General features: G+C 33.1%; 2 protein-coding genes across 4 annotated transcripts; both read left to right on the plus strand.

Annotated features, from left to right (window-relative positions):
- Positions 1-6,131: 6,131 nt before the first annotated feature.
- Positions 6,132-10,695, plus strand: LOC133676482 (microtubule-associated protein 70-2-like). Of its 3 annotated transcripts, XM_062098152.1 has the most exons (12): positions 6,132-6,495; positions 6,999-7,084; positions 7,478-7,543; positions 7,629-7,799; positions 7,948-8,118; positions 8,233-8,388; positions 8,501-8,647; positions 9,174-9,245; positions 9,330-9,845; positions 9,949-9,997; positions 10,029-10,124; positions 10,459-10,695. In XM_062098152.1, the coding sequence occupies exons 1-12, from the start codon at positions 6,252-6,254 to the stop codon at positions 10,494-10,496; spliced, it is 1,812 nt and encodes a 603-aa protein (XP_061954136.1). In that variant the 5' UTR covers positions 6,132-6,251; the 3' UTR covers positions 10,497-10,695. The 3 variants fall into 3 exon arrangements, with proteins under 3 accessions (XP_061954136.1, XP_061954134.1, XP_061954137.1); XM_062098150.1 differs by having other exon boundaries at positions 6,133-6,495; positions 9,949-10,124; XM_062098153.1 differs by lacking the exon at positions 6,999-7,084 and having other exon boundaries at positions 6,270-6,495; positions 9,949-10,124.
- Positions 10,696-12,687: 1,992 nt separating this feature from the next.
- Positions 12,688-21,637, plus strand: LOC133676510 (DNA gyrase subunit B, chloroplastic/mitochondrial-like). Its single transcript, XM_062098188.1, has 21 exons — positions 12,688-12,933; positions 13,227-13,371; positions 13,472-13,552; positions 13,672-13,785; positions 14,409-14,465; positions 14,755-14,856; positions 15,266-15,416; positions 15,732-15,808; positions 16,065-16,175; positions 16,880-16,950; positions 17,131-17,272; positions 17,680-17,778; positions 17,899-18,027; positions 18,171-18,285; positions 18,933-19,000; positions 19,310-19,423; positions 19,520-19,636; positions 19,769-19,822; positions 19,920-20,025; positions 20,540-20,670; positions 21,263-21,637. The coding sequence occupies exons 1-21, from the start codon at positions 12,794-12,796 to the stop codon at positions 21,329-21,331; spliced, it is 2,193 nt and encodes a 730-aa protein (XP_061954172.1). The 5' UTR covers positions 12,688-12,793; the 3' UTR covers positions 21,332-21,637.
- Positions 21,638-26,286: the final 4,649 nt, after the last annotated feature.

Consider the following 26,286-nt stretch of genomic DNA (forward strand, 5'->3'; position numbering starts at 1 on the left):
TGGTGCCATAGCTATCAAATTATACAAGCTAAATACAGATCAAATCAGGTGATGTGTATGTATTTTATATTCTCCAACAATGCAGTTGATTCGGAGATATCATTCCGCCGGCCATGGTGCCAGTGATGCCATCCAGCGGCCACATTCCTTGCCACGGATTGCAAAACGAAAATAGTTTGAATTGGTCAATCATTTTGCTAGCCGGAAAACTTACCTAACAACCCTACCTATGACATTCTAGTTTTTTGCCAAACAAGTTCATGGCGCCTTGAGCTCCCAGGTTCTGCAACAAGAAAGGGGTAAAAAAAAGGGTTTAATTTTTAGATTTGGTTTTTGACAGAGCATGTTTCATGGATAAGTTACCAGTAAATTGTGCCAGTCATACAAGTTGATGGTTTGATAATCATTCAATCCTCCTGTGAAGCCTTTCAGGTTATCTTTACTGGCATTGTAAATTAGCAATTGGTATCTTCTTCTGACAGCCCCGAGGGGAAACTTGCTGGTTCAGGAAATGCCTAATTATTATACATTTAATAATTTTCTTTATGAAGTAGATATGAATTCTAATATTTCCCGTTTATTTAATTATTAAATGATTAATTTCTAAAATATAAAAAATAAGCATAATTTAGTTAGAGGCGGTGCCAGAGCAAAATAAATTTCTAGTGAGCCAAAACTTAAATTTTACTAATTCTAGCCCTAGAATTTTAAATTATTCAAGGGAGAGGATTTTTTTTTTTTTTTTTTTTTGGGGCAAGGGCTAGGATCCTTGCTAGCCTCTCGCAACTTCACCCTGATCTAGCTATTGTAACCAGGTTACAATTTTAATCATTATGTAACTAAGTTGCAATTTATTTAACTAACAATTTAACTATATTAATAATTTTTTCAATAAAACATATTTGAATCCTAATTGTTATAATTTATTTAATTATTATGTAACCAAGTTCCAGGGAAGGAGACAGCGAAAGGGACGTCTAAAATGACAATCCTACAACTAAAAAAAGTGAAATTATTATTATTATTATTATTTTATTATGCCAGATCCGAAATCCAACTCCAGCTCAATTGGGTCCCTAGTGATCCACATCGTAACCGTACAGAGAACCCACGCGTCCAGAATCCAGATATTTTTGTTGGGAGTTTCGAGAGAATGCACACATATCGTGGGATAAAAATCACTAGTAGTCCTTCAAGTATCAATGCTCAGTCAGATTAGTCCTGTGCCTCATGTTTGGTTAAAATCATTTGCTGGTTTTTGTTTCAAATATTCGAGAATAAGAATAGAAAAAAAATACCTGTTTTATCAAGAAAATAAAAAACAATAAATTTTATTACAATTTTAGAAAACCTTTTTGTCTGAAAAGAATGCTTACATTTTTTGAAAAAAAAAGGTTTCCTATTTTTATTGGATAACTGGACCCGAACCTTTGTAAATTGTAATTGATAATGTTATTCTAAATTTACAAGAAAATTAGGATCTCAAGCGATATTGTCCCTTGGCCCATGGACTTATGTACTTTGTGTATGTTTTTATTATTATTAATGTGAGTGTCCGAACGTGTATCTCGATTAATCCTATGAATCCTGAAGTTAATGATTATGTAAGCTTTCAGTGGCTCTGAAGTTTGTGAAACTCGAATTAATAATCCCTGGAGAGTATTGTGTATGGTTTTTTAAACAACTTTAATGGATATATATATATATTAAAAATAACTCTATGCGTGAAGAAAAAATAACCGAACAAGTGATTAAATTAAAAAAATTAATAAAAAAATTAATTAGAAAAACCAAACTAAAAAAGAAACTAAATGAACAAGTTAAAAAACTTAAAAAAAAAATTCTGCCTGGTTAAGTTTTGATTTCAAGTTTTAAAACTTGATTCAATGTATTTGATTTTTTTTAGATTCAATATATTTTGATCACTTTTTGTTGCCTGCTCTTCAAGGTTTGCAGAAACATTCCTATTGTTCTTGTGTGGAAGTAAATAACAGGCAGGCGAAGGCAAAACAAGTAACTTTTAACATGACGAAGAACTTGCATACGTTCCGGCCCTGGTTTCTATTTTGGAAGACTCCTTATTTATTTAAGTATTTTTATTTAAAAATATATTAAAATAATTTTTTTAATTTTTAAAAAATTATTTTTAATATCAACACATCAAAATAATTTAAAAAATAAAAAATAATTAATTTAAAATAATTTAAAAAATATATTTTTAAAACATAAAAACAAACCGGACTAAATTAATAGTTGCTTTGCTTTTGATTTGTAGCATATATTCCTCATCCAGCTTGTTGATGCTGGTAAATAAGCCAATGCCCAGAAAGTATATGGATTCATGATCATGATCAAGATGCTTATAACAACTTTCCTTGGACTCACCAATATATTGAAGTTTTCTTTTGACTATTTATCTAATGTAACCTCATAATATTCCTGGTTTAATAATTAGCATTTTTATTTTTTACTCTTCTAAATAACTTTGTTATTGGAGATGCTGCGAAGAAAAAAAAGCTAATTTACTGTATTAGCCTCAAAGAATCGAGGCATAATGAATTTTGTTATAAATAGTTTTATGATTAATCAAAAATTTAAAAAGCACAACAAAATCCCAAATTAATTGGGCAACTAGATTTGGTTTTAAAAAATAGCTTATAAAATACCCCACAAAAAAATCTCATATACTTTCCATTTTTTCACTTAAAAAAAACAAAATAGATTTAACCGAAACTGATTAGTTTCAATCAATTTTTGTTTTGGTCTGATCTTAAATGTATATATATAAAATTTTAGTTTGATTGTTTTATTTTATTAAAAACCAAACTGAATCGAACTGATAACAACATCACTTGTTTAGATAACTTGTTGAAATTTTTTTTTAAAAAAAGATAAATGTCCAATGTATTTTTATATTTTTATTTTAATAGTCTCAAGCATCCAAACAATTTTATATATTAATTTTACTATTGTGACTTCTTAATAGATTTTTGTAAGAATCAATAGAAACAATTATTTTTTTTATATTACATAACATATTTTTACCTAAAAAAAGTACAATTTAAATGAAATTATAGTTGGAAAATCTCAAAAAATGAAAGGATGTCATTAGTTGAGAATTTTTTAAAACCTAAGAATAAAATTAATAAAAAAAATCATTTAGTGGTAAAGTTAAGACTTGAATGATATATATATATAAAATTTAAAAACTACCCTTTTAAAATTCTTAATACATGCATGGGATATAGGTTTAGTGGGTTTTACCTTGAAAAAACGTCACTTGAGAAAAGAAATATAAGAGGTGCGTACCAGCCACTTGGATCTTTTAACTCCTAGATGACATGAGAGGTTGGCATGATCATAAATAAGGGGTTGGTATGATCGATCAAATGCTAATATATATTTGAAGAATTATTCATGATTTTTAACCCATGATCATCATGGCCAAAGAATATAAAAAAAAGCCGCCACCAACATCCACATTCGTGGGTGTGTAAAATCAGTGCATGACAAGGACGAGCTTCTCAATTAAAACTTCACAAGCATAGAAATAATGGAGTTAAGTAGGTCCCGAAAAGGAAAAGCCATTAGGTTAGATTCAAGCTGTGTCATGTGCTCTCCAAGCTTTCTCACTCGCATATGCGTTTGTCCCATCTGGTACTGTGCCCAGACACTTCCTTTTACGATATCTCATGATCTGTGTGTGTCTGTGTGGGTGGCTTCTTATTTTCCGTGTCTCTCCTTGCTTTCTCTCTAAACTTCACACTGTTCCACTCCACGTTACCTCCACGCAGGAATTGCTTGATCAATGGATGCCATTTGATCTCATCTTGCCTCGATGGCTTGTCCCTTTTCTAGAAAAAAACTAGGCTAATTATATGTTCAGTACTCTCCTGCTGTTGCCTGAGAGCCCACTGTTCAGTCTCCTGCCATTAATTAATTATATGTTCTTGATTCAACCTTAACAAACACCTTATCAATCTATCTAGCTCTGCTCCTCTCCGGGAAGTAGACGTTAAGGTTGGTCAGGGTGTGATCATCGGCATCCTGACAGCTTCAAGACATCAGTTTTTTTAGAAAAGTAGGAGAAGAAAAAGAAGAGGCACTTTGCTTTGCTTTTTGGTGGAAGCAATGAGTATTCGAGTGTCACCACTTCAACGGTAAACTGTAGTTGTTGTCGTTTGGTAGCGCATCAATTAAATTTTGGCCGTTGTAAGTGACCAAAATGAATGGCGACTGTTGGGTTTGTGTTGAAGCACGGGAGAGTAATTGTGGGTATTGATCATCCGAGTTATCGAGGTTGGAGGTTTTTTTTTTAAAAAAAGTATGGTATAATGTTTTTATTTAAAAACATATTAAAATAATATTATTTATTTATTTATTAAAAAATATTTTTGATATTAGCACATTAAAATAACTTAAAAACACTAAAAAATATTAATTTAAAATAAAAAAAAATAAAAAAATCAATTTTTTTTAAAAACTCTTTTGAAATGTAAAAATAAATAAACTCTTAATCCAAATAAATTATATTAACCTAGAAGAAAATTATTTAAAGTTGATCATGTTGAATTTAATCGAATCAACCGAATTACTAAAAACTTATCCAAGTCAACTAGAATTCACCAAATTATTATATTTTTTAATTTATCAAGAAACTTAACCTTGAAAAGATTCCTAATAATAAATTTCTCATATCAATTCATCAAGGTGGACTGAATTTAATAACTATAATTATTTAACCCAGTCCATCTTAATAGGTTAGCCCGATGTTCCAAAGCTTCTTTGAATTGAGTTTTATTTTAAATTATTTTGTATATTTATTTAGTTAAATTCAGATGATAAGTTAACTCATAATCTAATCAATGGTAATTTTAATTCCTAAGCAGCTTTTGATAGAGAAAGAAAACTAAAAAGATACACTTTTGAACAAATTATTTAACCTGATGACTTTAGATCAACTTGACTGTCCCATAATTAACCCCGATCCAAAACTGGATTAGACGCCGAATGCGAAGTAACGACAACGTTAATAATTACGAGGACTGTGACTAATTAGAGAAGGTCTCACCATAACATGGGTCCCTGTGATATGGTCTCTTCAATTGAAATGAAACCTACACTTTATTATTATTATTATTATTATTATTATTATTATTATTATTATTATTATTATTATCATCCATAACTTCTAATTATATGATACAGATACTTTATGTTTTTATTTTTAATAATATTTCAGTTGAAATTCATTTGTCTCGCTTGATTTGGTGATTCTCTACCACTTAATCAGCACCAACTTCATGTGACTCTTCTGTGGAGAATAATACATTGAGAGCATATCACATCATTGCTTTTAATCAATGGTGTAGAAAATTTAGAGAGTCATCAATAAAGGAAGATGTTTGGGAATACAATCATCTCATTTTATTGTTCTCTTTAATCTTGCAAAATCAACTGAAAGTATATTTTATATTTTAGTATTGTTTTTTTTAAAAGTATTTTTATTAAAATAATTTTTTTAAAAATTTATTTTTAATATTAATACATCAAAACAATCTAAAAATATATAAAAAAATTAATTTAAAACAAAAAAATAAAATAAAAATTTTTCAAATTCTTTTAAAAACAATCTTAAAACACAAAACAAATAAATTATGATTATTATCAAATTATAAAAATTATACCAAGCAATTTTTATCTCCTTTTCTATCTTAGATGTGAATAGAAAAATATACCAAGCAATTTTTTTTCTTAAAAGAAGATAACTAATTTAATTAAACTGACCATGAATTTCCTTATTTATAATTTAGATACAAATAAAAAATATTTTAAAAAAATATCTTAAATTTAGCAATTTATATACAGATAACTAATTTAATAAAAAAAATAAATTCAGTCTTGATTTACACGAACCAAAACTGAAGAACACCACCACTATAAAAATCAATTCAACTATCTTTATCCAATTCGTAGCGACGTGTTAAGCAGAGGGACGTGGAGGTGCATTTAAAGGCATGGAAACTCAAAACACAGTATCCTTTTCTCTCTTACTCACGGTCTTAACAGCTTTTTAATTAATTAATAACCAGCTTCTCTCTCTCATTTAAACCCCCGCCTAAACCCCCACCCTCCCTCATTAATCCCCTCTATATTAATCCTCAACTCTCGCTTTCTCTCTCCAACTTCACTAATCACTAAAAGCCATCTTTACATGAGCTGAGCCACACCGGATCATTTCTTTTTCTCTAATGGCAAGTAACCACCACCGCCACATTATCAGCAACGGAGAAGTCGATCCTGTTCCGAAGCCGACACTTACAACGTCGGCTTCGTTCAAGTCACGGAGGCCGGGCAAGCAAAATGTGAACAACAACTCGAACAGTATTACAGCTCTCTCTCGAGCCGGCTCTGATGTCGATGAAATCATCACTCTCTTACACGGCTCCGATCCCGTTCGCGTCGAACTTAACCGCCTCGAAAACGAACTTCGAGGTATCAATAGTTATAATAATCATTAATTGTTTTTCGCGGAAAAGTTTTGTTTTCTCGAGAAAATTAACCTAACTTGTGAATTTTTTTTGGAGTTGATGATATTAGAGAAATTCAAACAATAATAGTAAAGAATTTGGAGTTGCATTTCGTGTTAAACTACTTCGAGGTGATAATAACCATTCATTTTACCGGAAAATTTTTGTTTTGTCGGGAAAATCGCTCTGCATTCTCGATAAAGTAACTTTTATTTTTACTTTCTTTGTTATTGTTGGAATTTAGATTGGGTTTGGTGATGTTAGAGAAATTGAAACAAGAATAATACAGAACTTGGAGTTGAATTTTTGTTAAATTAGAACTTTAAACTGTATTTAATTAAAAAAACGACTCAATGTGTGAATTTGTAATAAAAACAGGGGTTCATTTTTTGTGTCAATGACTGTAGTTAGTGATGGCTTTAAATAGAGAATGAAGGAATGGTGGGATATTGTGTGTTGTATTTACAGATAAAGATAGGGAATTGGGAGATGCACTTGCGGAAATCAAATCGTTGAAGAATTCGGAGCGATCGAAAGAGAAGGCAGTCGAAGAGGTGATATATATTGATATCCAGGCCCCTCAGAGTTTTTTGCTCTTTAGATCAGCAATTGAAGTTTGCATTGCTCATTGTATCGCCAACTGCATTGATTTTGAGAGCATAAATATGGGCGAGTTCCTTCACTGCCTGTAATTAGCTTAAAAGTTCATGTTTTGAAGACATTGAGAATGCGAGTTTTGTGTCAATTGATATGTTGACATGTCAATGCTTTTTTACTTGTTTGCTTTAATGGTTATGTGTAATATATTCTGTTGAAAGGTGGAGTTTTAGATCCCAGATGTTGGAAATGTCAATGGGTTAGAGTTTGATGTGATGAAAGATATGTAGTTACATAGACATTGCAAGGAATGAAGATGCTTATTCCTTTCTTTGATTTTGTTATGTCAGCTTACTGATGAGCTAGATAAAGTGGATGAAAAGCTTAAAGCTACTGAAGCTCTTTTGGAAAACAAGGTATTCTGAAGTTATTGGGTTTGCATCCTGAAAAGCTGATCAAGTCATTTTCTTCTTAAAATAAGGAGTGCATTATCATTTGCAGAACCTTGAGATTAAGAAAATAAATGATGAGAAAAAAGCAGCTTTGGCTGCACAATTTGCTGCAGAAGCCACGCTACGAAGAGTCCATGCTGCTCAAAAAGATGACGAAATGCCTCCTATTGAGGCCATCATTGCTCCACTGGAGGCAGAACTTAAGCTGGCCAGACTTGAGGTATATCTTGAACTCGTGGAGAAAATAGTTAATATTAGATATGGATCTGAGAGTAGTATTGTGAAACGTTGTCATGAATTTCTTGTCTCGTGTTCTAAAATGAATGCTGATGAGGGTTTCTGTTTATGCATGATCTTTGATATTTTAGGTAGCAAAATTGCAAGATGACAATAAAGCACTTGATCGGCTCACAAAAGCTAAGGAAGCTGCTCTACTTGAGGCTGAGAGAACTGTTCAGATTGCTCTGGTGAAAGCATCCCTGGTTGATGACCTGCAAAACAAAAATCAAGAGCTCATGAAGCAGATTGAGATATGCCAGGTTCATCTTTTAAAGTTGTCCTTGTGCAGGCTGTTCATGAAAATGAGGGTAGTTTCCATGAACTGCCAATGGTATCGCAGACTATTCAGTTTAACATTTTTTGCATGCTTGCAGGAGGAGAACAAAATCCTAGACAAAATGCATAGGCAAAAGGTCGCTGAAGTTGAAAAGCTGATGCAAACTGTTCGTGAGCTTGAGGAGGCTGTCTTGGCTGGAGGTGCTGCTGCTAATGCCGTGCGTGATTACCAGCGAAAATTACAGGAGATGAATGTAATGACCACTACTTTTTAATTTCGGGACTTCATTTCTTCCACAATATTGATGGTTGCTATGAGTTTATCACAAATTCTCCGAAGTGCTTCTGACTTTTAAGCTGACACAGGGGGAGAGAAAAACTTTGGAACGGGAAGTAGCTCGTGCAAAGGTCTCTGCGAACAGGGTAGCCACTGTGGTTGCGAATGAGTGGAAAGACGGTAATGACAAAGTTATGCCTGTGAAGCAATGGCTTGAAGAAAGAAGATTTTTTCAGGTTTCTTACTATTTCAATCTCCCTTTTTGGTTCTCTGTTATGGATCTCTGAAATAATTTAGCATAATAACTACAAATAAGTGAATTCGAATTGGATAAAAAAATCTGTTTTATTTGGTTATAATTATCAACTAACGGGAGGGGGAGGTTTGTGACCAATACAGATATGCCAAATTTCTTTCTTGACACATGGCAGGATTAAAAGTGATCACGTTCTATCTTTGCCCCTCTTTGGTAGACAAACAAAGGCTCTACCTTAAGAAAAGTTTTTCATGAGTTTCCATTACTAGGGATAAAGCAAAACCAGAACCCTGAAAACAGTTCAACCGGGAAGAGGCTTCTCTTGACATACAGTTAACTGCTGCCATAGCTCGTTGCCTAGTTCTCAAATTTGCAAATATATTGGGATGTCGTGTGTTGAAAGTTTAATAAGTGCTCGGTTACCTGTTTCAAGAAAAAATTGGGGAATTGGGGGATAATGCAAGACTGTATTATATTTGATCACGCAATCTTCTGTATTCTTCCAGGGGGAAATGCAACAACTTCGTGATAAATTGGCAGTTGCAGAGCGTGCTGCCAAGGCCGAAGCACAATTAAAAGTAAGTCAACCCATTCTGTTAAACTATCTCCTTTTGTGCTCCATCAACCACTACTAACAGTACACTGATTGATGGCTTGCTTAGGAAAAATACCAAATAAGATTCAGGGTTTTGGAGGAAAGGCTTAAAGCACCAAATAGTATTTCCCGTGAAGGAAGAAACACAAGCAACGGGCCTTCAAGACGTCAATCTCTTGGTGGAGTGGAGAATTTTTCCAGATTGTCCTCCAATGGCTATTTATCTAGGAAAGCCCCAAATTCACAAGCTGGTTCTCTACGGCCCAACAATGCTGTCACATTATTGAAACATGCTAAGATGTCATCGAGATCATTTGATGGAGGTAGTAGATCACTAGATGATAAGTTGCTTGTAGGTGCAGCTGGTAAAGATAATGGACCTCCGAAAGCCTCTGATCAAAGTACTGAGAGAACTGAGACTGGAGAGATTGAGAATGAAACATCAATTAAAAAATCAAAATCAGAGCATGAAGATTACGTTTCAGGAGTTTTGTATGATATGTTGCAGAAAGAGGTTATAACTCTGAGGAGAGCCTGCCATGAAAAAGACCAAAGCCTTAAGGACAAGGATGATGCAATTGAGGTGAGGAAATATTGAATATAGCCATCCCTTTACATCTCCCAAGGACTTCCTCTCTAACATCCATCAGTAATTTATTTTGCTGTTTTGGACATGGATAAATTAGATGTTGGCAAAGAAGGTCGATACATTGAACAAAGCAATGGAAATTGAGGGGAAAAAGATGCGAAGGGAAGTCGCTGCCATGGAAAAAGAAGTTGCTGCTATGCGAGTTAGCAAGGAGCATGATCACAGGACGCGACGAGGCAGTGCTCCCAGGGCTTCTCAGTTACTCTCCTCAAGGTAATATTCTTTCTTGCAATGGAGTTTTAATCTGGATTGCATACGATATGGGGCAGTTGGGACACTGTTTTTTTGCTAGTCTGCTCTGCATAAAGATAGGTGTCGCCACATGATTACTGCTTTTTTTCTTCATTATCCAATGAGAACCGAGATTAACAAGTGCAAAATTGAATTACTGAAATCTTTTCATCCTAAAATCTTCAAATTCTATGCTTGGTACACTCCACCTGATCTTTGTCTCGTGGAGAATTCACTAGCAGCTCATCAAAGCAAAGCATTTTCCAGTAAAGAACTTTCCTGAAATTATTTGTTTTTAATACTTGATTTATTCCAGGAGTGCAAGAAATTCTTAGGCAATTGATGCAACAGTGAGACAATGACCAGACAAGGGCATGCTTGATTATTCGGATTTGCAGTCAATATGTTTTTTCGCCGTTTTTTTGTTCTTCTGTCTCCATTTCTGAAGCTGACTCCAGGTTTCCAAGGGACATCCTGTCATGTATATTTTTGTATTAACATTATTAACATCAAAGAGTCTTAAGGTCAGTGTGCCATTAATTTAATACACAAAGTCCCTCTCTCACTCTCTCTCTCTCTTCTCTTTCTTTTGAGGTATAATGGCAACTAAGGTGTTTCACCTGTCATGTCACTTCACTAATTAAAGAGTGGTCTTTTTAACTAAAAATCATCATTACTTAACTGTAAATTAATTACATTTTATCCAACTTAATTGTATACTATTTTTATTATCCCACTTTTATTTATTTATTTCTTTAAAGTTCATTTCAAATAGTAATTAATAAGATACTATTAATTATTTTATAATACCATAAATTTCTCTAGATCCACGGTGGGTTGTTTAAAATATATCTAACTAAGATCCTGTTTGTTTAATCTATTGAAAAACTTAAATAAACAATGAGTTATTTAAAAGATGTCTAACTTACACCCTGTTTATTTAATCTACTCAACTTGATTTTTTGAACAAAAAAAAGGTTGAAAACTTTAAACAAACAGGCTTAATTCAGCGTTAAATTGTAACTTAATTATTATAATTCATTAAAGCTAATTAATTAGTCTTTGATTATAAAAATAATTAAATTGTCTCTTTATTGATGTTGAGCATCCCCAATTTAATAAATTTTGTTTTAAAAATACCTCCTTCCTAATCTATCATCATTGTCATGTATTATTATTATTTTATTATTAATATAAATATTTGGATTAATTTATTCTTACCTCAACTAATTTTATAAATTTTAAACTTAATGAATATATAAACCTTTAATAATTCTTTTATTATTATCATGGAAGGTGGGTGCAAATTTTTTAGAAAGCTGTATGAGAATATTTTTTTAAAGGATGAAATAGTTTACACACGAATGTTCTATTTAAATCTTGATTTGAAAAATACTTTATACCAAAAGAACTTGTCCAAAAATATTTCTGCTGTGAAAACAAAAAAATGAAAAAAAATCACCATTGATCCTTGCATCATTCAGCTTCTTGCAGACTGTCCTTTTATCGTAACCACTGCTCCAAGAAAATCCAATTTTTTTTTTTTTACGGTGAAACTCCTCCTTCCGTCTTGGTATCTGGTGGCGAAGCTCTTAAAACCACGACTAGGGCTGTGTGTCGAGCTCTCATCGACTGTACACATCGGACTTACAATGGATTCTTGTGTGACAGTGGAGAGCCTTTTTCTGGAAAATTTATGAATACAACTCGCTGTGTCCCAAAGTCCACGTGAGAGTTACGGTTGCCTGATGGACAAAATTAAAGCAACCACCATCAGAAGTTGAGGAGATTTAATTAATATTTAATTACATAGCTAATAATAATAATAATAAATATTTTAAAATTAACTTACTTCGGTTGTTTTATTTTAAGTATACATGGTTAAAAAGAAATAATAATTAAAATATTTGGTAGTTTCATTTTCTAAGAAAAACTATTTAATATTTTTATTATTATTTCTTTTTAACCATGTAACATATTTAAGCTCTCAAATAAACATGTCACCAAAGCCAATTTTAAAACGAATCTTTGTTTTCTTTTAAAATAGAAAAACATGTCTTTTCTATTTCGAAACAATAAGTAAAATTTACCTTATAAATTATAATTATTAAATTTGATCTGATTTTATAAATTATTTTAAATATTTCAGGATTTAGAGTTGATTTCGATCTAATTTATAATTGAATCGAATAAATTATTAACCTAATAAAATTTATTTGATTTGATCATGTTTTTAATAATTTAGCTACTTAATCAAAATCTATTCAAATCCAATCATGTATATATAAAGAGAAAAACATAACTCCATTATATTTTAATAAAGATAATTGGCCAAACAACCCTAGAATTTACTCAATGACTCGGTGATTGAGTCAGTTTCTCAATCGAGGAACAATACATCCATAACTGTTCTTGTTTGTTAAGAACCAAACCAGCCCAACACCTTTTTATTTCAAAGCCCGAACTTGGTTTCACTGCCTTGGTCCCAACGGGCCACATTATATATACGAGTTGCTAGAGATTGAAGCCCTAAGAATTTCAGACACAAGGAGGAGGAGGGAAATGAAAATCGACCAGTTTTTTTATTTATCTACAAAAGAGAGACTCCCTGACTGCCTACGGCTCTCTAAAAAAAATAAAACCAAAAAACAATGGCGCGTCTTCTTCTAAAACCTCATAACAGCAGCAGACACTATCTCTCTTTACTTCGAGCTTCCATGGCTTCTTCTTCTTTTTCTTGCTCTCACTCTTTCTCTTTTCTCTCCCGCCCCTCAGTCTCCTTCAACTCAAGGTATTTTCTTTCATTTGTTTCTCTTCTTTTATTGTTTGGTTTCTGTTTGTTTCCCTACAAAACGAGAGAAAAATGAAGTAGATATTTCGTTTTTGGTGCTTCTGAGTTCGTTTGTTGGTGGAAAAATGGGAAAGTAGAGGAAAAAAGTAATGGGTTTTTGTTATAATTTAATATAAGTTAAGAACTTTAAACTTTTTTTTGAATGGAAGTGGGGTTTTGTTTTTTCCTAGAGTTTTAAAAATTGAACTTTAAAGTTTTGATTTATTTGTTCATTTATTTTTATGTAATTATAGGGTGAGTTTTCCAGCGAAGAGGGTTCCAAGTAGATTTTTGGTGCAAAATGGGGTTTCACCAAGAGCTTTCATGTCTACTAGCGTGGCAACTGAATCGCAACAAGAAAGCGCGGGCTCGAAAGCTTATGGGTCTGATCAAATCCAGGTAAAAAATTACATTAAAACAAGTCATTGTTTAGTAATTTGTAAGCAATGGAAGCTTTGTTATAAAGAGGGCTTGAAAAGTTGTGTTTTGATATGTCTAGGTGTTGAAAGGATTAGAGCCTGTGAGGAAAAGGCCAGGGATGTACATTGGAAGTACAGGACCACGTGGTTTGCATCATCTGGTGATTTCTATTGTGACCTTTCTTTTGTCATTGTGGATGCTATTTTCTACTTTGCTCAGTTTATCTTAGGTAAACTGGAAACAAGATTATTTTTTTTGTTAATCGGTTCTTCTTAATAGGTTTATGAGATATTGGATAATGCTGTTGACGAGGCCCAAGCAGGATATGCTTCAACAATAAATGTTGTTCTACATTCGGATAATTCTGTTAGCATTACTGACAATGGGCGTGGGGTATGAGACTTTTTTGTTAATTTAGCTATTGCCATTAACTTGCATAATGGAAGTATGTATTCTGGAAAGAGGATATGGCATTTGTATTTTTCATCTAGTTATAAACTTCCAATATACTTTGCCTTGTATGGATATGCATTTTACTTTCCTATTGTTTTTTAGGCAGCGATCTGCAATCTATTCCAGGGCTTGTGTGGGTTAGAGAGAATATTAGTTTGGAGAATATTATTAGTTCATGCTATTGAATGTGACTATGAACAATTTGATGCACTTGTTAGAGTATAATTCAGTATGTGCCTTTTGAGCTGAAACCTTTGTGACTGAAGTGTGATAAACCATTACGTTACTTATTTATTGTCTTTTCATTTTATGTGGACCTAAATGACACATAATCATAAGACAAGAGGTCATTCCAAACCATTCTTCTTTTTTTTCAATGCACCTGCATTCACTTTTCAAATTCAGTTTTAGTGCTTACCATCTTTTTCTAGAAGTTTACTTATTTGTCAATAACAATAATTTTCTTTTGATGATTGTTTTAGAGGCTCTGGTCATTTATGCCAGCTTTCATTGTGCATTTTATTGCTATGATAACATGCTTCTCTGTTTTACTTGCATTGCAGATTCCTACTGGCTTGCATCCAGTGACAAAGAAATCTGCCTTGGAGACTGTGTTAACGGTAAAATGCATGGGCATCTGCCCATCTTAAACTATGAATATTTTTATCCATCATACATATATAAGGGTTTTAAGGTGCTGAATGCATTTTTTGCTTGATAGGAGCATGGTATTTGCATTTTGTTGAGTTTTCGATGAAATCTGTACTTAAAAAAATTATAGTTTAAACATTCAAGTAAATGTTAATGTAGTTTATATAATTTGTTACTGCAATTTTTCCTCTTTCTTCTTCCTCTTATTTTCATGTAATAGATTATGGTTCAAAAGTACTCTTCTTTTATATTTTGCAGGTCCTGCATGCTGGTGGAAAATTTGGTGGTTCTAATAGTGGATATAGTGTCTCTGGTGGACTACATGGTGTGGGTTTATCTGTTGTCAATGCCTTGTCTGAGGTGTGCACTCTGTTATGAATTAAACTTTTTTAGTCATTTTTCATCAAAAAATGATTTTTCTTAGATTTTGGATTCTCTCTGAGCTACATTTTAATTTTTCATTTCCTTAAGGTGGATTAGTTTAAGAAGGAAACAGATTTTGTAAAATTTTACTATCATTATCATGGGCTTAAAGCAATCTGCGAAACAAGTCTTCTGAGGCAATGTCTGAGGGATTCCCTTTGTAGCAAATGAAATTTCCTTATTTGCAACAATGGAGATGCATGGGAATTTTTATTTATTCTTTTCTGAGCTTCTTCACTAACCATGTCATGCTATGACTTTCTTCTAAGGTTTCCTTCTTAGTTATCAATAATCTCAACGGAGAAAGTGTTGAATTTTGTAAAATCTGTCATGTCTCAAATCACAGGAATTAGAAGTTACAGTTTGGCGTGATGGAAAGCAATACCAACAGAAATATTCTCGTGGAAACCCTGCAACAACTCTAACATGCCATGAACTTCCAGTAGAATCAAAGGAACGTCGAGGGACTCACATCAGATTTTGGCCTGACAAAGAAGGTTATCCTTAACTTTTAGAAAAACTTATAATTTTGATGGTTGTTATTCTATGCTTCATTCCCCAGCTTTTAATGTTAGTTTACAATATGGGATAGAATACTACCTCTTCATTATGCAATGCTTCAAGGGCTTTTAGAGGAGTTTCTGGTGTTCAACACGATTGGGCTGCACTTCTCCCTTCAGTTTTCTTTACGTTTTCCCCCCTTTATAGTGAAAAGCATATTTTCTACTCTTCTTAATACAATATTCTTCCTTTAAAAAAATAATAATCTGGAAGTCTATTTTCTTATGGTTGATTCCTTTATATTTTTGCAGTATTCACCACTGAGATTCAGTTTGACTACCACACGATAGCCGGACGGGTTAGGGAGCTTGCATTTTTAAACCCAAAGGTAGAACTATTTCTTGTAATTATGTCAACCTTGATCCTTTTGATCTCTTATTTTTCATCATGAATTGGTTTTCTACTTGTAATTGAATTGTTGCTTTGATCTCAACCTTTTATTTTTCATCACAAATGGGTTTTCTATTTGGGTATAATTGATCCTGGCTAACCTGTTCTCTTCATGTGGCTGGATGGTTTAGAAATTTGATGCAATGCTTCTTCCTCAATTTGCAATGCTGACACTTCTTGATTTGCCTTTGCAGCTGACTATTTCTTTGCAAAAAGAGGATAATGATCCGGAGAAGAATCAGTTCGATGAACATTTCTATGCAGGTGGATTGGTTGAATATGTGAATTGGCTAAATACTGATAAGGTACCATTGATTCTTGACCAACAATCTTGGCTGTTATTGTGATTCCTACTTTCTTGTTTTGTTATAATTTCTCTTTTAGCAAGTTGGCAAACTCAGAGCCTTCTATAAACCGTGGTGGGAGAAAGATGATACTTAGGTTCTAATAATTTATAATCCAGGACTAAAGAAAATTATCAAGGGGAAATAAGAGCAAAAAAACAAACTCTATGACTTTCTTTTGGCCAATTAAGAGGCATACTCCATCTGCCCTGTCCATTCTAAGTGGACGGTTATGGTTGGTGAATTGCTTATAAATCATAGATTTAGATCAGTGATGTCAAGGCCATGTCAATTGAAGACAAACCACATTCTATCCTTACATTTCTTGACACATACACATACTTAGGTGCCTGGTAGGTTGAGACATGGTGTGGGCGTTTTGATAAACATGAGTGGTTTGGAGTCCAAGATGGGACTTGCTTTTCATGCATTTTATTGGTTTGTTAGGGTAGACCCTGTGGAGACGTTTTGTTAATCCATGCGAGTGACAATAATCTGCCTTTGGGTTATGTCTTTTACCTAGCAACTCCTTGAAATATGAGGCATCCTAATAACACCAGGTTATTAGAACATGGCATAAAAACATTTCTAATATGGATATGGCTACCTCATTCAGATATGTCTATATGTTTTATAGGATGTTGACTATTGGTTATTTGATCCAGAAACCTCTACATGATGTTCTGGGTTTCAGAAAAGAAGTAGATGGAATTGCAATTGATATGGCTCTCCAATGGTAAACTACTACCTACCAGTTTATTTGCTGTTTCTCAATATTGTTTTCCTGTCCACATGCATAATGGATGTTATTGTCTCTTGTCTCTAAATTGTTGCATGGAACACTACTTTTTACATATTATTGATTGCCATTCCTCTGATAACCTGTGTGATTTGACTTCTCTCATGCTTTTCCTAGGTGTTCTGATGCTTACTCAGATACAATCCTGGGATATGCTAATAGCATACGCACTGTTGATGGTGGCACACATATAGATGGTGTAAAGGCTTCATTAACAAGAACTCTCAATAACCTTGGGAAAAAGTCAAAGGTCATTAAGGTACTTCCCTTTTGGCATGTTGTTGGGCGCTCTTGAATCTCTTCATCCATTTTCTTGTTTTTTTGCTACCTAGTCACTATCTTTGAGGTTTTCCCTCTCACCTCTTCCATTTCTCTTTGTTCATTTACCTCTGCCTCCTAAAAATTTTATAATCTGCCTTGCCCTTCATGTAAAAGATAAAGTTCCAAATGCAAACTTATCTTATTACAATCAGAAGATGGAACACAGACCTAGTTCATTTGGCATAAGATGCTTTCAAAACATGGTCTTGGGCCATGGAGCATTTCAGATTTGAATAAAAAGACCTGATGTAGTTCAATTGATTGAACACCTATGCCATTATTGATGGGGTGCACTGCTGATTGTAGTTGTATTCACTATGATAAAGGATTTGTCCTTTTTTTTAGGATAAGGATATGAGTTTAAGCGGTGAACATGTAAGGGAGGGATTGACATGTATTATCTCTGTCAAAGTTCCAAGCCCGGAGTTTGAAGGTCAAACTAAGGTATGCCCATTCATCATAATTTTCTTGAGGTACTGATGATTTCTCCAACTTATTGTTGGTGTTGCCAGGCTCCTAAGTTGCTTATATATTCCATTGTTGGCTTTTCTCCATGTCTGAAAGACAAGGTTGGGAAATCCGGAGGTGCGGAAAGTGGTAGAGCAATCCATTCAGGAGTACCTTACTGAATATTTGGAGTTGCATCCTGATGCTCTCGAGTCAATCCTGTCAAAGTCTCTAAATGCTCTTAAGGTAACTTTGTTGTTAGCACTCTTTGTTCTTCATTATCTCTTGTGAATCACTCATCATTCTGTAAAAAAAATGTCATTTCTAAGAACTCAGATGTCATGTTTCTGCTGGTCTTAAACCTTGATTTTTTATTTTTCTTATTACAGGCAGCTTTGGCAGCAAAGAGGGCTAGGGAATTGGTGAGACAAAAAAGTGTATTGAAATCATCATCTCTTCCAGGAAAACTGGCTGATTGCTCTTCTACAGATCCTGAAGAATCTGGTAGCTGTTCTATATATATTTTTTTCTTTTCTTTTTGCTCTTTTAATATGAAACTTGTTTGACCTTCCTGAGATTTAAGAAATTCTAATTGTAACGATCATACATCTTGTTTTTTCACTCCATTTGAGTGGTCTTGCCTTTGTTCAATCACGTGGACAGCATTTATCAGTTACCAACATGGTTGGATTACTGATTAATTGCCTGACACACTAGTTTAAGAAAGATCCTTGAGAGCTTGCACTTAAACATGCAGCAGAGTGAGTTATTTGCATTATGATTCATCATTGGTATGGTAATCATTCCACACCCCTACAGTTTGTTTGTTTGTTTGTTTATGCTAGTATCTTTGGTTGCTTGTTGGTGATCAAGATTGTCCAGTTATGTCTTTTATTTTTGGAAGCCAGTTCCATGGCTCTGATAATGCTAAAAGTCAACCATTGCCATCAATTAGTTTCTAAATGATCCTTTAGCACCCACTTCAACAAGATGTGGACATTTTTGTTGGTTAATCTTCTAAGCATTACTAATTTGCTAGGTAGGATAAAACCATATTCTGTGTTGAGTTTGGAGGAACTTTCAGAATACAAATCTGTTGATCTCATTGGTCTTTTCACATGTTATTTAATTTTGTTCTTTGATGCTTGCAGAAATTTTTATAGTTGAAGGAGATTCAGCTGGAGGGAGTGCCAAACAGGGTCGTGATCGACGCTTTCAGGTAATTGTGCTAAATGTGCACCATTTAATCTGCAGGCAATTGCTGAAACACGGGGGTACTTCATTCCATTTTCATGGGAATGAGCTTGTGTCAACTATATTGTCTCAAATCTCAATGCTCGAGAACAGTTTTATTATCCCAATTTTCAAACTCACATGGGAATGAGCTTGTATCAACTATAATGTCTCAAATCTCAATGCTCGAGAACAGTTTTATTATCCCAATTTTCAAACTCATTTGGGATAATGGTGTTGCTGTTTTTAACTTGGGATGGGTTAGAATATGGATCACTGAAACACATTACCGCAGGCTATTCTCCCTTTGAGGGGTAAAATTCTAAATATAGAAAGAAGAGACGAGGCAGCAATGTACAAGAATGAAGAGATCCAGAATCTTATACTTGGTCTTGGACTTGGAGTGAAGGTAAATTTTTATTATCTTTGTTTTTTTTTTCCCTTTTTTGTGTTTTCTTCTCTGAACTGCTTTCTTAGTTCATCTGGGAAATCTTCTTGGTTATAGGGGGAGGATTTTAAAAAGGATGCTCTACGTTATCATAAGATCATCATCTTAACAGATGCTGATGTGGACGGTGCTCACATCCGAACTCTTCTGTTGACTTTCTTCTTTAGATATCAGGTAGGCATTGGAGAAATTTGTCTCCACAATTTTTTGCTCATAAAATAAAATAAATGACAGGGATGAACAGCATATAAATGCCTTAAAAAATATGTAATTGAAATCACAATTATGGAATTGTTCTTTGCACAGAGAGCTTTATTTGATGAAGGCTGCATTTATGTTGGTGTGCCGCCCCTCTATAAGGTTTGTTTGACTACATGACGAATCCCATGAGAGCTGATTTTAAATAATAATAAATGAGCTAATCTGTTTCTTTCATTTTCCCAATTGACATGACTAGGTTGAGAGGGGAAAGCAGGCCTACTATTGTTTTGATGACGCAGAACTCAAAAAGATTCAAAGGTCATTCCCTCAAAATGCATCATATAACATTCAAAGGTTCAAAGGTAAGATCACAAATTTATTGTCTATTTCATGAGCCTTGCCCCTGCATTCCATTCATTCTGTCAACTAGCTATGCATTATTACATTTCATTTTTTTTAATGTTAATGACTAGCTGTTATAGAACACAAATGTTCATGAGCATTCTTTTCTTACTGCTGACATGGAACTCACCTTTCCATGTTCTATATAATGTAAGAAAAAAATAATGTTACTGAATCTATTTGGTGTGATATGTAATGCAATATGACATACTTATCCGGAAAAGGGTGCCAAGCTTTTGCATGTTGCCCCCATCCCGACTTATCCTCACATGCCTATATACATCCCACCCTCTCTCCTAATATCTTCAGAACCTCAAAGAGAGTATATGCATAAATTTCAATTCTAACCAAATTCACATTGAAAAAAGAAAGATTACTCTTCTCATATGAGAGAGAACATTTTCTGGAAGATCTCTTCTATTAATATCTTTCTATTTGAAGATTTGTATATTCTAACATGTGGGTAAAATACAGGCTTGGGGGAGATGATGCCTGCACAACTGTGGGAAACAACATTGGATCCAGAGCGAAGGGTGCTCAAACAATTAGTAGTAGAAGATGCAGCAGAGGCCAGTATTGTCTTTTCATCGCTAATGGGTACCCGGGTTAGTTATACTGCGCACACGTCCGTTTATGGTTACAAATTACAATAAACAGTAAAGGAATTAACTTGCTGGGGCCTGGAAGAAGCTATCAAGGAAGTAGGAACTATGTTTGATTGCCTTTTCTTTTATAAAAATTGAATTTGGGACCTTTCAGTTTTACAAACAGTCAAGGGCAGCTTTTTAAATGCAAAAGAGATTGGAAACTAATAATATATCAAAACAGTGATAAAACGATTTTTTGTGAATTTTTCAAGGAACTTTTGTGTCTTTTCTACGTAGACAACTGAATAATAAAACACTAAAGCAGTTTTCAGGGGAATCGTATTTTGGACTAGTTGTCGCATTTTATGCTCTCCTTTCCATTGAGTGTATATATTATGCATGTGTGCTTGTTTGTGTGTATCTACTTATTGCTTGCTTGGCTAAATTTGCACCTCACTCGTATGCCAAAATCAGTTAAAAGTCGCGTTACAAGCAATGCATGAAAGACCCTCCATTGAAGTGCCAATCATCACTTTAATTAGATCATGTAACTGATGGTATTACTATTACTAATCCATGGTGATAATGTTCCATGTTCATGTTTTTTTAGGTGGATTTTCGCAAGGAACTTATTCAGAATGCGGCAAGCATGATTAACGTTGATCATTTGGATATCTGACTGCACGAAAGTTTTTATGCTGTTCACAGAAACACAGATAAACAGCTTTTTGGTAGTCACTGCTGGTTAGGCTATGCGATTGACAGAGAGACATCTGATATTCCTGATCTCGGTGTTAATCCATTGATTTACTTTTGGGTGAAGGAAAGGTGGAAAAATTCGGTAGGTGGTTCATGCATTGTATTTAAGTTGATGAACGTTGTACTCTATAAATCTAGGATTTATACTAGATTTGTGGCGCGCGGGTCAACTAAATTCTTTCTTGATTTAAAAAAAAATGCAAAGGAAAAAAGAGTTAAAGACTGAGGTTTTGGTTCAATTAGTAATTGAAATAATATTAAAAAACAACGAAAATAAATAAACTAACAAAAAAAAGAGAGAGAAAGAACTCTACTTGAGTCCAACAATCCAATATTAAAAGGTAGAATTGAAATAAAAAAAAATTAGAAAAAAACCATAGTTAAACCAAGTGAACTTGTAAATTTTGTGACTATGGATATAAAGAAAAGAAAGCAGAAAAAATAGTTTAATAATTAATTTTTAATAAATTAAATGGGAATATGATAACTCAACTCAAAAAGCAAAATGAAAAGAAAAAAAATTAAAGTTTAATTTCTAGCAAATAAAATGGTCAAGAATAAAAAAAACATATGATTAAAAATAAAGTAGAAAAATTTTTAATTGAACCTTCTTGGATCAAGATATAAAATTTTTGATCTAGTTGCGATAACAGGATAACTATTTAAAAATAAACTGAATAAAATTATAAAGTTTAATTATTCAATAATTCAATATTAAAAAAAAATAAAAAAAGTATAAAAAAAGCACACTAACCCCATGAGAATATGATCATGAAAATTAATTTTTAATAAATCAAATATTATTAAAGTATGAAATTGAAATAAATCAATTTAAAAAGGAACAAGAAAAACAAAAGTTAACCTATGTTAATCTTTAAAATTAATAACTCTAGTCTTAACTTGGGATCAAACAATAAAAAATACAAAGCAAAAGTCTTAATAAAAAGATAAAAAAATCAATTTAAAAAAGGGGAAAAAAATAAACAAACCTGGAGGAACCTTTTAAACCTGGTCTATTCTCTAAACCTCGCAACATAAAAAATCCTTGACTCGGGTTTAATTATAAAACTTAATTTTCAATTAATTTAATTTTAAAAAATAAAATCGTTAAAAAAGATGTAAATTTAAAAACCTTGCCAAAAAAAGAAAGATAACAATAAAAAAATAAAAATCAAATATGATAGAAAAAAAATCTAAGGAGGATGAAATTGTAAAGAAAACAATTTAAAAAATTATTTTAACAAAACAAATAGTACTCAAAAGAATAAGAATTAAATTTGAAAGATTACATAATTAAAAAGGGGTGAAATTGAAATATAATTTTAATTTTATAAATTATTCAAAAATAATATTTCAAATATTGAAGGATAGAATAAAAAAACATCAATTTAAAAAATTAACCAAAGAAAATTTAGCAAAAAACAATAAATAAAAAGACTCAAATAACCCGACTCATTTAAAAAATTAATAAAAAAATCTACAAAAAATTAAATAAATAAAAATTATTGAATATAGACTCTAATTGAATAAGTTATAAACAATAACACTAAAAAAAATATAAACTTAAAAAAGATCACAAACAGAACTCTTAAACTTACCTAGTCTTTAGAACTTGCTAGTTGCTACCTATGCAATTCTATACCTGAGAATTGAGATCAATTTAAATCCTTGACACACTTGGTAAGGGACCACTCCAGTACTACTGAGGGCTGTATTGGGGTAGGAGAAGTGATATTAAAGATAAATTTATAGTCAGATCAATTAAGTCAGCTGCTGCCTTCATTGCCTTCGCAGCACACTTCATAGGATCAGGAAGGTTTTTTTTTTTTTTCTTCTGAAAATGAATCTCCTTCCTGACCTTCCAAACTTGCCAACTGCCTTCTCTAGCGATTTTTCAAGAATCTCGAGCCACCGATCATTAAAAAATACTTCATCTCAAAAACTTAAACGAGATTTAAAAATGATTTTATATCATCTTCGAGTATAAAATTTGTACAGATTAGTGGGATTCAAACTACTATATATTTGGTCATTAAAAATCTAATAACATCATATAAAAAAAAACTATCTTCATTCGAAAACTTAAGAAAAATGGTTTCTATTACTCTCTGCTACCAGTCTCCTTTGCATAATTCTCGCAAATTCTGCAGATCGAATGCGTCACTACCTTCTTAAACAAATTTGCTTGTGCAGGCAGCAGGTTCCTCGTAGCCCTCCACCTGAAGTTTTTTATTTTTGGCTGAACTCCCAGCTTCCACACACTTTTCCACAGCTCCTTGTTGGTTGATGGATGGTTAGAACTACCGGTAGCTTGCTGCTCCTCGTCAAGAGTTCTAAGCACATTATACCCAGGCTTGAACTGGATATTCTCCAACTCTATGGAAGTGCCAATACTTCTGTCGTCCACCTCTTTCACGCCAATAGGAATCTTCAATATTTGATTAACCTCAGCTCCCTAGTGAACAATTTATTATTCGACAGCCTCGTGTCCCACTGGCTTGTGTCTTGGACGAACAAATCAGCTACCAAAGTAACTCGAGATTGCAGTGGTTTGACTGAGCTAACCTGGAAGTTCCCCATGCCAGGACCCACCTATCATTCCACAAACTCACATCTCTATCGTCACAAACATACCACCAGAGCCCATGGACGATTTACCCCACCAAAACTTACTTATGACTCCGTTATTCACTCAAGAAACCTCTAGGGAGCATTAAACAAGACATGGTATGTACTGGATCATTGCAGTTGCCACAGCGTCAATCAATAATCTCTTTCCCAGCAAGGGTAAGCGCGCATATATATATATATATATATATATATATTGAATCACGACTCTAGGGTTGATTTGAGCGGCAATTAATTTATAAAATAAATACTAGATGTCCCTTAAATATTTTCACAGTTTCAGAATATAATAAATGATGATGTTGTAGGGGTTTTATGTGGTGTGTTTTTTAGAGAAGGTTTAATAATAATAATAATAATCAAAGTACGTAGGCTTTTTATAAAGTGTCTTTAATTTGTTTTGAAAAATCAATCTAGGTGTTGATTAATGTGTCAAGTGTTAATAAATGCAATGAAGATGATGAACCAAAATTACCAAAAAAATAAAAATAAAATTAATATCTTTCTGGAGCTTTTCTCACTAAATATTTTATTGCTGCCCCTTCCTAATTTCATTAAAAAAAAATCTGTCCTTCTCTCGTACTAGAAAGGTTTCTTACATTTGATCAAAATCCTTTCTCTATTGAGATATGAAACTTTCCATCTGATCTGAAATTCATTACAAGATAATCTCCCGCTTGAATTTGTCTCCCTCTCATCGCTCGCCTTCTCATAATAACATGCGTCCAATTTGCCAGGAAGTACTCTCCACCAGATTTCTCAAGTTCCAATTCTGTGCTTCCCTCGAACCCTTCTCCTATATCATCATCATACACTGGAATGTCAACCTTTTTCGTCCTCCTCCTTGACCTTAGAATGTCTCGAGATTGAGCTGACAAGTGTGGTATAATATGTTCCTCGACCTGCTGCTTAGGCAACAGAAGATCAACCATGGTGGGGAGTGCTTCGTCAAGCGTTATCTGCTTTTTCACTTGCCACAGGTTCATGAAATCATGGAGAATTGGGGCTGGTGGATTCATTGTTCAAGAACTTTGGAAGAAAGATGTCGAGAAACGAAACAGCAAAGGTAATGATTACGAAGAGAACTTGACGCAAACAAAAACAATACAAGAAAGAATTACCACACAAAAACCTTAATAATTTGAATGTTTTTTTTTTAAGTAGTAAATAACTCAATTTATATCCGTTCTAGGTCTATCTTGAAGAGGAAAAAAACCATCATAAATAATTTATTACAGATTACTAAACTAAATAGGAAAAATATTTGATTTTCTAAATTAAATAGGAAAAAATTAAAAACATCACATAAAATAACTAAAAAACCAAAAAACTTCTGAATATCTTCTTGGGAGAAAACTGGATGGAGAAAAGCATGAAACCCATCTTTATAGGGAGAGATTATTTCCACACCAGGCATGCATTCACGCACTAATAAATTTCTTATTTATTTAATTGTCATGCTCAATTTTAAGACTTTAAGTTTATATTAAGTTGTATAGTCATGCTAGTCTTAATTATATAGAATTCGTCGATAAAATATCTCTGTTTGATTAACAAAATAATAATGTATATTTTGAATTTGATATGATATCTCAGTTTTTCTTTTTATTTTTTATCTGGGTGTGTTTGTGAAAAGGGAGCCACTTGTGACTTGTTCCCTGCAGATTAACCCTGTTCTATCTCTACTTATTGCAGGCACTGCATACACAAGCAGTGATGCACACAAGAGAAAAAAAAAAACTGTAGCCCTTAATTCTCATAAAAGAAACATATGGGACACAATGAAAAAAAGCGAAATATTCCAGTTCTTATTCTCATAAAAGAAAAACATGGAGAAGCATCTAATGCTCTTACACTGGTGGACATCATCAGATGTGTTCCCTGAGAGTCCATTGCTTTGAAACGAGAGAAATTTATTATCAAACAATTGTTCTAGAGGTATTCGTATAAACATAATTCGATTCATGAATTGAATAGCAATAGATCAAAATATAAACATTTAGTTTCTCACTTGAATATGCAAATCTTCATGTGACCTTTGTCGTCAAGCCCTTCACCAATAAGCAACGAACTTCCCCTAACCTGCATGGTAGGCTTGCAACTTCAAGGGGATGCAAACAACATAGCATTCCCTTGTTAACTTCATCAATTTCCAAAGAAATGACAAGAAAATATATACAGACAGGCAAAAAAAAAAACCCATTTCACCAATAATTAATGCGTAAATGATTACTCAATATTTATCAC

This window comes from Populus nigra, chromosome 17 (genome assembly GCF_951802175.1).
Source record: "Populus nigra chromosome 17, ddPopNigr1.1, whole genome shotgun sequence".
NCBI classification, from domain to species: domain Eukaryota; kingdom Viridiplantae; phylum Streptophyta; class Magnoliopsida; order Malpighiales; family Salicaceae; genus Populus; species Populus nigra.